Source organism: Diadema antillarum, unplaced genomic scaffold (assembly GCF_040938485.1).
Source record: "Diadema antillarum isolate AM-2024a unplaced genomic scaffold, OU_Dant_1.0 seq00000298_RagTag, whole genome shotgun sequence".
Classification (NCBI taxonomy): domain Eukaryota; kingdom Metazoa; phylum Echinodermata; class Echinoidea; order Diadematoida; family Diadematidae; genus Diadema; species Diadema antillarum.
The window spans coordinates 527,501-540,857 of NW_027271321.1; the positions used below are offsets into that span (position 1 = coordinate 527,501).

The 13,357-nt window shown below is 36.3% G+C and overlaps 1 protein-coding gene across 1 annotated transcript; it reads left to right on the forward strand.

The window, feature by feature from the left end:
- Nucleotides 1-5,270: 5,270 nt before the first annotated feature.
- LOC139730212 (protein D3-like) lies at nucleotides 5,271-8,958 on the forward strand. The gene is made up of 3 exons (XM_071641109.1): nucleotides 5,271-5,396; nucleotides 7,580-7,784; nucleotides 8,729-8,958. Exons 1-3 carry the CDS (start codon nucleotides 5,271-5,273, stop codon nucleotides 8,956-8,958), a joined length of 561 nt encoding a protein of 186 aa, XP_071497210.1.
- Nucleotides 8,959-13,357: the final 4,399 nt, after the last annotated feature.

Genomic DNA, 13,357 nt, shown 5'->3' on the forward strand with positions numbered 1-13,357 from the left:
TAACCGAACGACAAAGGAGCAACACAAAAGCGCAGTTTATAATACTCGCATAACGAAAGAAAAAAAAATCTCTGCAAAGCAGTTATATTTACATAATTTTATATGACAAAGATAAGACAGTAGGCCCTACATTTGATTCAATAAGGAAGTGGGAGACCGTCAGCATAAGCATGACTTGACTGGGCTGATTGCTTCATTGGGATATATAATTCAGGTTTGCCTCTCACAAATAATACAGTTTATGTTTTGTTCAAGTACAGTGTAATTGCACTCAATGGCGTAACGCTTAATGGCGTCATTTTTTTCCCGATCCCCCAATAAGGAATTTGCCGCAGACTTCTTGAAGCCCTTTGAAATTCGACAGTATGATCTGGGTGGTACATGAAAGGACAAAGATGATCCCGTCAAATAATAAGATTGCTCAAATTCTCGCAATTTTATATGAAATATACTCGTATTTAGCTGATCTGTTGTTCTTAAATAAGCTTCTGTGCGGTTCAGTGTATCTAGATTTGAAGAGCCGCTTGTCCCAGCGTTGCATCAATCTAATAACAGACTTACTTTATCTCTCGTGTTATTTCTCGTGTCTCGGGAATATGAGGTCATTAATCTCAGTTGAAAAACTACATGTATGTAGAAACCATACAAATTCCGTTTCGTAAGACAAAGGAAGTTCGACCTTATAATTATCTTTTTTGTGTGTGTGTCTCATAAATGCCATTTCAAGTTTGACGGAAATATTATTGATAAGAGTTTGTATCTTAAAACACACAGATAGCCAATATAAAAAAGTAATCACTGCATACAGTAACCAGTGTTATACTGTTGAAACAAAATATGAAGAATTGTTTCATATATATTTTTTTTTAATATCAAACCGAGTAGTGTTATGGTATATAGAGAAAATAAGTGATACAGTATCTCCTTGTAAATGCTGCTTTATTCCGAAATTTTTATATGGTAGGGATTTCTGCGATACAACTGAACTATACATGTGCATCAAACATCGAAAGTAGAACATTTATTTATTCATTTATTTTGCATCATTTCTCTCAATGGTAAACAGTGGTTTAACATACTGACGGGAAAGTACTGGTATTACCTTTTTCGTAAACTACAATTTGAAGTACGTAAGTAGTAATAACTTGCCTGAAAACGCTCGAAATGCAAACAGCAGAATTTGTGATTACCGAACTACTTAACTGTATCATCAAGATTCAAGATTCAAGATTCAAATTTATTTCAATTTCCATCAAATAAACAAAGAAATTATATCCAATGTATATGCACAGGATATTTGTAATAATTGCATTGCGGAATGTCATTTAACAAAGTACATAATTATGAAATTGAGTAGCAGATGAAAAAAAAAAAACCCACAGTTATATCTTTGTTAACATATACATAAAGCGTATAATATAAGTTAACTAAGGATGGGGATGGAAATGGAGGGTCCCACTAAGAAGCAAAGCTTGTACGATATGGGACCCTCAGAAGATATACAAGACAGCAATATTAAACAAAATGAAATGAACCAATGTCAACTGACATGATATCAAAATAATTTGGAAGGAAAAAAAGAAAAAAGTAAAAAAAGCAAAAAAACAACAACAACAAAGAAGTATCAGAGAATAAGTGTTGTTCATTTTATTTTTTATGTGTTCGGTTATAATGAAATTTCACAAATAAGAAAGACTAAGGACTAAGGACTTCGTTTTAACGGGAGTCCACTTAGCTTCCATTAATAGGCAAACAAATACACGTCGTAAACATGTCTACGAACAAACAGACAAACAAATTTGAAAAAAAAACATGTATAATACACTCACTCGACTCAACAAGTCGATATTCCAAGGCATTGCGGTCATCTGCGATGATTTTTACTATAGCGACAAATCATTTGAAATGATTACTCTTTGTCTTTCTTTCTTCATTTATTTGCTCATCCATTAATTGTTATTGCTGGGTGCAAAGAATTGAAGGTTGTTAATTTTGTATTTTCCCCGCATTAAAATCTGTGGAGGGAAACTTTCGAATGCATAGTCGTGATTCCGGGGACCCACAGGTCCAAAACTAGAACCCACGATAGATCCACGTGAGCGTTCTTCAGATTTAGATATTGAAAGCACATAGCCAGTGTTATCTGGATTGTATTTGAGGTTTGGGGATTTTTTTTTCTTGAGGATTGTAAACCCTCTGGGTATTTTATTTGTCATGGAATGCCATTCTCTGTATAACAATCTTAGTTTCGACTCCACCACATTCCACCGACGATGAGGGCGTCGTTCTGGAAGCTACTCCTATCCTGAAGTACTGAGGGAACCTAAATAGGAAAAAAAAAAGAGAAGAAAGAGATGGTGGTGAAGTTTGGTGTATATATAGCTATTCGAAGTTTTCAGTCAGGAGGGTAAAAGGTTTCAGAATGTTAGAATGATTTTAAAGAATGACATGACATTTCAAAAGAAACACAATTTAGGAAATTACCATCTGCTCTCAACAGACGGTAACATTGGTTGCATGAATAACACATTCAACTTGAAAGAGAAACGAAAGTTGCCATAGGCTAATAACGCGGCTATAATGTTTTCTTTTGTTTTGTTTAAAATGTATTTACATCGTTCCTTTTTTTGCCATAGTTTGATAATTGCAACTCATCACAACCTAAAGGTCGTTGTTTATTTGTAATGACGAGTCTACAGCAATTCTCTGGGATTGACGGATAAAGTCATTGTGATTGATTTTATTCATATCTTTCATGTCAGAAAGACAAACTATATGGTTGAGATACACATCATATTGGAAAAGGGAATTTCTTGAGGTAATAGCGCCGCCAACTTGAGGTTACAAGTTAAAACACTGTTTGGAGAATTATTAAGCACTGCAATTCCATTATACATGTAATCCCCAATCCAAAAATTAATGTTATCATCTGTTCATTTATATACTCAACTAGTTGGCTATCTAGTTACAACAAAATCCTGAGGATTTTATTAAAACAGGAGCGCACTGTACAACTGAGATGAATCCTTTTTGTTTTCTTTATTCCACATCCCTCTTTGTCTACGTACAAATTTTTTCTAGTTGTCAACATTAATTTTCATATGACAATTCTAATTCTGCCTATGAGTGCCAATCTGCACCCGGTCCTATACCTCTCTCATGCTCGTCCATGGTGAAATGGGCGGTGATGATTTTAGTCTCGTGATAGAAAGAGAAACCAGCCTGCTTCATGCCCGCCTGAGAGAGGACTGTGTGGAAGATGGCCACCTTGGAACAAAAAAAAAAAAAAAAGGGGGGGGGGAAATAAATCGAATCGATAATCGAACAATGAAAAGAAATGTAAAACACAATAACATATATAATATATATATATATGGTGTGTGTGTGTGTGTGTGTGTGTGTGTATGTATATGTATATGAATAATCGAATAATGAAAAGAAACATATCACACAATAACATATATGTATGTTTATTATATATATATATATATACATATATAGTTATATATATATATTGTGTGTGTGTGTGTATGTGTTTATTGCATCTGATTGTATATAATAATTATAAACAAAAACAGCAGTAAGTCAAAATGCTGTAAGTAATAAGCACTGTACGGGAAAGCGTTGCTCTCGTCTTGATATCTGTATAGCATATTTGAAAACCAAGTTTGTAGTCATATATTTGTCAGTGAGGTACCACTCTCAGACTGGATTTTAAAAAAAAAGAAAAAAAATGATGCAAACACATTAACGTTGTCCGATGCGTAAAACATATAATTCTTTTTTTCTGGCGGCTTTTTATGAGAATATTTTATGCATAAATAAAGGTTGTCATGTCTACGTGTGTGCCGTTGCTAAGCATGTACCCACATTATCTTTGATGTTTCTATGTTCTACATTTTCTGACATTAAGTCCTCTTTCATGTTCCTATGTCATGACTAAAAAAATGATTATTATACCTAGCTGTTCGTGCTCACTGTTGGAAGGTGACCTCTTGAAGAAAAGGCAGAGTTATACGATTTATAAAAACTTCACTAACTTGTTTGGTTGTCTGGTTGCTTGGTTGCTTTGAATTTAATTTATCTGCGGGGTGTACATTAATGATTGCCCATCTACAATGATTGTAGGCTGTTACCCTCCTACCCGCAATCATGAAATACACACACACACACACACACACACACACACATATATATATATATATATATATATATATATATATATATATATATATACATATATAAACACATACACACAGACATACATACTTACTTGTAAAAAGAAATGGAGGTACCTATTCAAAAGACTTTCCTGGTAATATTAAATGAATTAAATGAAGGTGCACTTTTGATGTCCATCTTTAATAGGGTAGTTCTAGAATCTTGGACCTGTAGGCCTGTAAAAAAACAAACAAACAAATGTGCTATCACGTTTCTTAGCAAGGATAAATGAAATTCATTGGACTGTTTAGTTGGATGCTTATGATAATTATGCCTGCTTACAAGAAAACACACAGTAGAAATATGATAACTGCCATTGTTGTTGCTGTTGTTGTTTTAACAATCTCGATATACTAAACTCCCATCAATCTGCAACTGTGTCGGCAATCTCTGCTAAGTTTGAGAGCCCCCCACCCCCCGCTCCCTGACCCCCAATGACGAATAGAAGGTGTATAATGACTGCCTTCGAAAACTGAACTAATAACCTTAAAGACAATGCACTGCGACATCATGCTCGCGTCCTTCGTAGTGGCGAGGATGTACCTGCATGTTACATGCCTTTTATCCTTTGAATAAAACGATGACAGACCGGAATCATTGAATTATGCAGGTTGCTTCTCGTTTACAGTATTCTACAATTGGGTGTAACGTGGTATTTTTTTATGTCATGGATTGTGCGGAGGCTGGTGGTATGGTAGTTTAGACTTTAAAATGCCTGTACATAAAAATGGTATACAGGCTACCAGCAAAGACAACCGAAACCTCGGAATAGAGGGTATTAGAGACAACGTAACGCATTGCTTTACTTTGAGGTAGCCTGCAGTCTCACACAAATATAAATTGGTGGTTTTAATATATGTAGCCATTTTCCAATTGGCACGGAGCTGTTCATTATTATGTGAATGTATTAACAAGGCTACATGCGCCCTGAAGATCTGAGTGCCACCATCCGAAGTTCAACTTTACACGCATAAAAGTCAGGCGAGTTCGTAACCGTTGTCCGTTTCACCGCGGAATACTTTCAGCAGTTCACTTCGTGTTCGAGAGACATGGATAGCTTCCAACTGCACGAGATCGTCCCACACGTGCTCGATGAGGCTCCACCGGAAATCGCCGAGGTCAGCTGGAGCGACGAAGCCAAGTGCATGCTGGGAAATGAGTTGACCCCGACACAGGTACCAAACCAATCGATAGTCAAAATGTTCTTTTATTTGCTGCCAAAGATTTCAATCTTTGTGTTGACCCATGCATTGGATCGTATAGTGGGCGTCATTATACATTGACTAGGGCAGTGGCAAAGTAAAACTGATATAATCATGCACTGTAGTGCAATTGTCTATGTATAGGGCCTATGTAATCATAATCACAGTGTATTTGTACGTATTTATGCAAACATATATATATATATATATATATATATATATATATATATACATATATACACTGTAGTGCAATTGTCTATGTATAGGGCCTATGTAATCATAATCACAGTGTATTTGTACGTATTTATGCAAACATATATATATATATATATATATACATATATACACTGTAGTGCAATTGTCTATGTATAGGGCCTATGTAATCATAATCACAGTGTATTTGTACGTATTTATGGAAACAATATATATATATAAACATCATATATATACATACATACAGTATATATATATATATACATATATATACATATTCATATGATAACAACTTCAAGCATTGTTCCTTTTTGTTTTTCACTATACTTGTATTTCTTCTTCTTTTGTTTATGCCAAGAAAGTTGAAAATCTTCAACAATATAGAGAGCACGTTTTGAGTAGGGAGTGATTGTGGAACTTGACTGATTGAGTTTATTTTTGCATTTCTTTTTTCATACATGCGTGCGACACAAAGTCAGTTGAACAAAGTTATTGAGATGTTAAATATGACAGTGGAAACAGGTAGATGGTTAAACCAAATGTACATATTCCATGGTAATACAAAATGCAGATGAGCAGGTGTCATTAAGTTCATGCATTATTCAAACTTTAATTGTTCATACATTACATATTCAACAAAAAAGTGCATCATTTCACACTGTAATGATTTCATAGATTGAACAAATTGTCAAAATCCCTTGCAAACTTGGTAGTCGGCACATGTTGTGTTGTACTTCAAAGCATAGAACGTCGTATCTAAATATCGGACCACACTTAATCTCGTGTTTATATTAGAATATTATAGCTCTTGGACACTTTGGAAATATTCACAGAATGATGTCTTGCAAAAACAAAATTCTTGAGAACAAGCGAAGTATATCGCAGAGTGCCGGTACTGTCACATTATTACAATGATAATAGATAGTTTTTTTTATGTTCATGTTCATTTTTTACAAGTGTAGCCTTACGGTTCAACAAGATATAGCCCATTAGAGAGGGTAGGGTATAATTGCACCAGCACAGCAGTCATTCTAGCGAGAGGCAATGCCTTATTTAGACATGAAATATTTTGTCCTTTTGTTGGGTACCTGAAATATATCCCTCTTTTTGTCTTTTTTTTTTGGTTTTTTTTTTTTTTGGTGTTGTTGTTGTTGTTGTTTTTTCAGTGTAAAGTCAGGGACGAAACAATAAAAAAATTGTATGAGAACTAAAACACCAGAGTTAAGGATAAAAAGTAGTTTCAAAAAGCTTAAATATAAAAACTTTTAAAAAGAACCACACAATCCACACAATCTACACAAAGGTATGATATATATATATATATGCGTGTGTGTGTGTTTGTGTGTGTATGGTATTTAGATTAGATTAGATTAGATTAGATTAGATTAGATTATACTATATTATGTTATATCATATCATATCATATTATAATTTATTACAATATATTATAATTATTATATTCATCAGTAGAACAGATTGTATAGTAACCGCAGCTGCTGCTTGAGCAAAATTGTACTGGGGCAATTCATCTGCTCTGCGGTGAATGCCTGTCACCATGTGACATGTACTTAATTCTTTCAGTAAACATGCGAAGTCACGTCTCTAACACTATGAGAAGCATATAATATCCTGAGGGGAGACTCTCATTGGCCCAGGCTTGATATTGCCGGGAATGATTGTAAACGTGTACCACGTACATGCTGTAACCAGGGAGGTGGCACTCCCACATCCTTGCTGTAACCTATATACTGATTTAACGTAGACATTGTGACATGGTAGGGCTCTCAGAGAAAGAGACGGTTTGGGGCTGATGCATTGACAGAGTTGACGACCTCCTGTGCAATTTAGTATAGCCACCTAGTTCAAACCTCAGCCAGCTCAAAACCACCAGCATGTCAACTTCATAATGTCCATGTTTTACTCCTTCCCGATCTGTCTATCAGGTGCATATTAAACCCACGTTAAAATGGCGGGCGGAAGAGGGCGCCCTATACACGATCCTGTTCACAGATCCCGATTCCCCAACTCGAAATGATCCAAATCGAGTCGAGGTTGTTCATTGGATGGTGTTTAACGTTCCCGCAAATGACGTCAGCAGGGGACTGGAGCATGCAGCCTACATTGAATCTCTTCCTCGAGAAAATTCAGGTATATAGTCTTCTTTCAAAAACGACCTTTTGAACATATTTTTGTTTTTGATAGCTAGTCAAAACAACGTGTCTTTCTCTTTGTTCAAAATGCCACTTTTTGTTGTTGTTTGTACTTTATCAAACATTGAAAGAATCTCGGGTCAGAGAGAGAGAGAGAGAGAAAGAGAGAGAAAAAGCTTCTCATTTCCCCTGAACATATACGTATGTTGCATTTTGGTAACAATATAATTCGAAAAGCAGGAAACAAAAGCAAACAAAATAGTCAAATCACTTTTGGGGAACTAAATCCAAGACAAGAGATATAATATATACTCATTTTGTTTAGTCTTTCGTTTTTATGACTCTTGGGCGTGAAATATATTGTCCAAAATCTAACTTCGCTGATGTTGGCTCCACGTTCTATAGATTCATCTTATTTTTACTTTGAGTTAAACTTTGAGGTGCTTTTCGCAAAATATCTCGCTCTGAAGCTTGAATTTTAATTTTTCTACGGATGTGTCTCCTGCTTGGGTCTCCCGCTTATTAGGATGTATTTTTCTCCCCCTTGGAATTTAGCTTCCCCACCCCTACTGTTGTCCCAAAAGACAGAAAGAGAGACCCCAAGTGCCACGCATTAGGCGTCAAAGGTATTTTTCACACGCCTGACAAGCTTTTCTCAGCCTTAACAACACCTCCGAAAAGGATTTCCAGGGTTTTTTTTTTTTTGTCTTTTAAGTCAAATGTTAGGAAAATTATTCCATCAGCCTTAATCAAAAGATTATGCATGTATTTAGTATATAAGGCCGAGATCACACGAGAAATCTTTAAAATGGGCAAAATTCTTAGCGTCTGATATGGGAAAACCATTTTGATTTAGATTTATTTATTTACTTGTTTATCAACGTATTTATGTATTCATCAAATAAATATATATATTTATTTTCTGTCGCTTATACCAATCAGGACTTCATCGCTACGTGTACCTGATCTATAAGCAGCCGAATGGTGACGTCATCACCCCAAAAGATGGATACCGCCCTCGCAGTCCAGAGCGAAGGAGACCGTGGGACACCCGCAAATTCGCGGAAGAATACGGCCTCGGCAAGCCTGTAGCTGGCAACTTCTACGTTGCACAATACGACGATAATGTACCCCTATTCCGCGCAGAAATGCTAGCCGGCTCTGCCAAGTAATATCTTACCTTATAGCGTAATATATCATGTGACGATTTTTTTTTTTTACATTTATTTGAACGTCATTTGAATCTGACTGCCTGATCGTGGTAGATTAGATGTTGATGGGCTACCAATCATAAATACTGCAGGTACATCTATGTTGGGTATGTGCAAGAACACGATTAAAAAGAGATAAAAAATCTCCGGCATAGAAATTGAAAAAAAAAACACCAAAAACCAAAAAACCCAGACATGACTACGTACTTATGGTAATGTCATTTCAAGAGATGCCTGGCTGACGTATACATTTCTGAACAGGAAAGCGTAATGGCATGATCATAACAATTTAATGTAAAAAACGGTCGTATTGACAATTTTGTTAATTAAATCCTTGCATTGGTCAGCTTCTATGATAGCTTGCGTAGAACACAACTCTGAGGGACTCAATCTTGTATTAAAGTGGTGAAAAAGACGTGACTTATACGGCTACATATTCCATGGCCCAATTATATCATAATACTCCTAAATATATCCTTGTCATTTGATTGGTTGTTTGACATTATATAGCGCCTGAAGAGATCCTTGTCATTTGATTGGTTGTTTGACATTGATCATTTGGCCCATTTCACTATGATGTCATCATCCGTGCAATTGTGGTTCCATTTAGGGCTCACACGGGTAAATAATTCCCCATAGAGACGTGTGTTAAAATTCAAATTTCAAAAAAATTCTGTAAAATAGCTGGGAGAAATGAGGTGTTTCATCTTCACTAACCTGAATAAGTGAGATATTACCTTTCATCCATCAGATTGCCAGGGTGGGTTGTTCTGCTCTAATACTGTCCAGGGGTCCGCAAAGCCAGACTACGAGTTCTTGTCACTCAAAAAATCACCTATTTTCCGTACACGTACCCAATGAAATATAGTCCCCTCAAATTCCATCAGAAAAGCTTTCATCTTCCAACCAAAATGCAGTTTGTAGAGAAATTCATACTCAATATCTACAGCTATTCAGTTTTTTTGCCAAACTACATCACTGATTTTTAATTATTTTTTTCTTCATTTATTTTGGTATCTTTGGTACGATTTTGTGAAGGGTTCTGGGACAGTCCATTTTATTTACAGGTGTGAGCCCTATAGTGGAGGTCATATTTCTTATTTGACTTTTAAACATCATAAATGTGTTTTTTATGATATTTGCCCCTACATCATATGAGAAATTACACTTTCAAGGATTATAAAGCTTCTCAAAGGGACACTTTTAGAAAATCATGCCCTTTAGGGTTTTTTTTTTAATAAATCTTGCAGTTTTGATCAGTTCTTCATAAGATGAATACATAGATCCAGGCAGTTATCCTTGATTGTGGGTGTGTCATCACTTTATAGCCTACAAAGTACTTGATAAGACTTTGTTTTGTCAAACAGACTAACTTTATGTATTTTGAGCTGTTTCAGTGGTAGCCAAAACAAAGAAATACATTAAAATAACACAGTCATTCAAAGTTGTGTGATACTGATGACTGCTATTTACTAAGATCTAGTACCACAAGAACATAATATTAAGAAAAGAAATAGTAGCAAGGAAGAGTGGGGGGGGGGGGGGGAGTAGAGGAGAGAGGTAGAGGGAGAGGGTAGGGAGCAGAAGGGGGAGGGAGGACGAGATCTGACACAATACAAGATACACAATACAAGAAGTCATTCAAAGTTGTGTGATACTGATGACTGCTATTTACTAAGATCTAGTACCACGAGAACATAATATTAAGAAAAGAAATTGTAGCAAGATAGAGTTTTTTTTTGGGGGGGGGAGTAGAGGAGAGAGTTAGAGGCAGGGGGGGGGGGAGGAGTAGGGAGGAGAAGGGGGAGGGAGGAAGAGAGATCTGACACAATACAAGATCAACATAAACCAGCAGAGCTTGTATGGGATGAATACTTCCCATAGACTTGCATGTATTGTGTGCATTCTCTATAGTGGAGGTCATATTTCTTATTTGACTTTTAAACATCATAAATGTGTTTTCTATGATACTTGCCCCCTACATCATATGAGAAATTACACTTTCAAGGATTTTAAAGCTTCTCAAAGGGACACTTTTAGAAAACCATGCCCTTTAGGGGTTTTTTTTAAAATAAATCTTGCAGTTTTGATCAGTTCTTCATAAGATGAATACATAGATCCAGGCAGTTATCCTTGATTGTGGGTGTGTCATCATCACCTTATAGCCTACAAAGTACTTGATAAGACTTTGTTTTGTCAAACAGACTAACTTTATGTATTTTGAGCTGTTTCAGTGGTAGCCAAAACAAAGAAATACACTAAAATAACACAGTCATTCAAAGTTGTGTGATACTGATGACTGACTGCTATGTACTAAGATCTAGTGACAAGAACATAATATTAAGAAAAGAAATAGTAGCAAGGCAGACTTGAGGAGGGGGGATAGAGGAGAGAGGTAGAGAGAGGGGGTAGGGAGGGGAAGGGGAGGGAGGAAGAGATCTGACACAATACAAGATACACAATACAAGATTAACACAGTCATTCAAAGTTGTGTGATACTGATGACTGCTATTTACTAAGATCTAGTACCACAAGAACATAATATTAAGAAAAGAAATTGTAGCAAGGAAGAGTGGGGGGGGGGGGGGGAGTAGAGGAGAGAGGTAGAGGGAGGGGGTAGGGAGCAGAAGGGGGAGGGAGGACGAGATCTGACACAATACAAGATACACAATACAAGAAGTCATTCAAAGTTGTGTGATACTGATGACTGCTATTTACTAAGATCTAGTACCACAAGAACATAATATTAAGAAAAGAAATTGTAGCAAGATAGAGTTTTTTTTTTTTTTTGGGGGGGGGGGGAGTAGAGGAGAGAGTTAGAGGGAGGGGGGAGTAGGGAGGAGAAGGGGGAGGGAGGAAAAGAGATTTGACACAATACAAGATCAACATAAACCAGCAGAGCTTGTATGGGATGAATACTTCCCATAGACTTGCATGTATTGCGTGCATTCTCTATAGGGCTCACACGGGTAAATAATTCCCCATAGAGACGTGTGTTAAAATTCAAATTTCAAAAAATTCTGTAAAATAGCTGGGAGAAATGAGGTGTTTCATCTTCACTAACCGGAATAAGTGAGATATTACCTTTCATCCATCAGATTGCCAGGGTGGGTTGTTCTGCTCTAATTCTGTCCAGGGGTCCGCAAAGCCAGACTACGAGTTCTTGTCACTCAAAAAATCACCTATTTTCCGTACACGTACCCAATGAAATATAGTCCCCTCAAATTCCATCAGAAAAGCTTTCATCTTCCAACCAAAATGCAGTTTGTAGAGGAATTCATACTCAATATCTACAGCTATTCAGTTTTTTTGCCAAACTACATCACTGATTTTTAATTAATTTTTTTCTTCATTTATTTTGGTATCTTTGTTACGAATTTGTGAAGGGTTCTGGGACAGTCCATTTTATTTACAGGTGTGAGCCCTTTACCGTGCAATTTTGGATTCATGCGATTTGCTCCATTGCACGCACGCCGAGAGCCCGACACACTACGCGTGTAAAATGCTTGCGTTTGCAGTGTATGTATGCGCTAGCGCAAAGCGTTCAGTGAGCACTCTCGCGATCTCAGATTCTCTCTTGTTTCTAAATTAATAAAACATCAAATGACAAGGATATATTTTATTCGTTATATAAGACAAATGATAAATCTTTGTCATTCGTAATACAGTTGTATTTCATTCGGTGAAAGATGAAATGTTGGATGCATTCAACTCGGCTGCGCCTCGTTCAATGGAACATTTACATCTTTCACCTCATGAAATATTCTGTCCATTGCACTCATAAACATTCATTATTTGTATATTGAAAGATGTCAGTGGTTCAGAACGGATATGGATAATCAAATTAACCTTCTCCACCATACCAGCGTAACAGCCACGCGACGATGTGTACACAATAGTTGAAATGAGAAACATTGTAGGCTTATCATATGTCAGCGGAAAAACAAACACTTTTAATGTATATTTCTGAAAAATGGAACATAACACCTAAAGCGATATTACATGTTCTTTCGCACCCTCAGTACATACGCGATGACTTATCTATAATAGAGGAAGTGGTATAAGCATCCATTTACATCCCTCAGAGGAAATTTTACATGACAATAATTCCTTTCAAAAAGTCAGTTTACACACTGACTTTTAAAAATGCTACCTATTCGACAAATTGTATATTTCATGACAATCATACAATGCAGTCAAACTGCAGAATAGTGACATAGATAGCAATAACATTGACAAATTATTATTGTACGGTGAATAATGGGGTGCTGTTCGTTATTCCGAAGGTTCGCTATTCCGAAGGTTCGTTATTCCGAAGATTCGCTATTCCGAAGGTTCGTTATTCCGAAGATTCGTTGAT

What these genes read in the sequence shown, in the direction of transcription:
- LOC139730212 (XM_071641109.1), top strand. Translation starts at nt 5,271, where the DNA reads ATGGATAGCTTCCAACTGCACGAGATCGTCCCACACGTGCTCGATGAG. An exon ending in ATGAGTTGACCCCGACACAG is followed by an intron (nt 5,397 to 7,579) that starts GTACCAAACCAA and finishes TCTGTCTATCAG; the next exon opens with GTGCATATTAAACCCACGTT. An exon ending in TCTTCCTCGAGAAAATTCAG is followed by an intron (nt 7,785 to 8,728) that starts GTATATAGTCTT and finishes TATACCAATCAG; the next exon opens with GACTTCATCGCTACGTGTAC.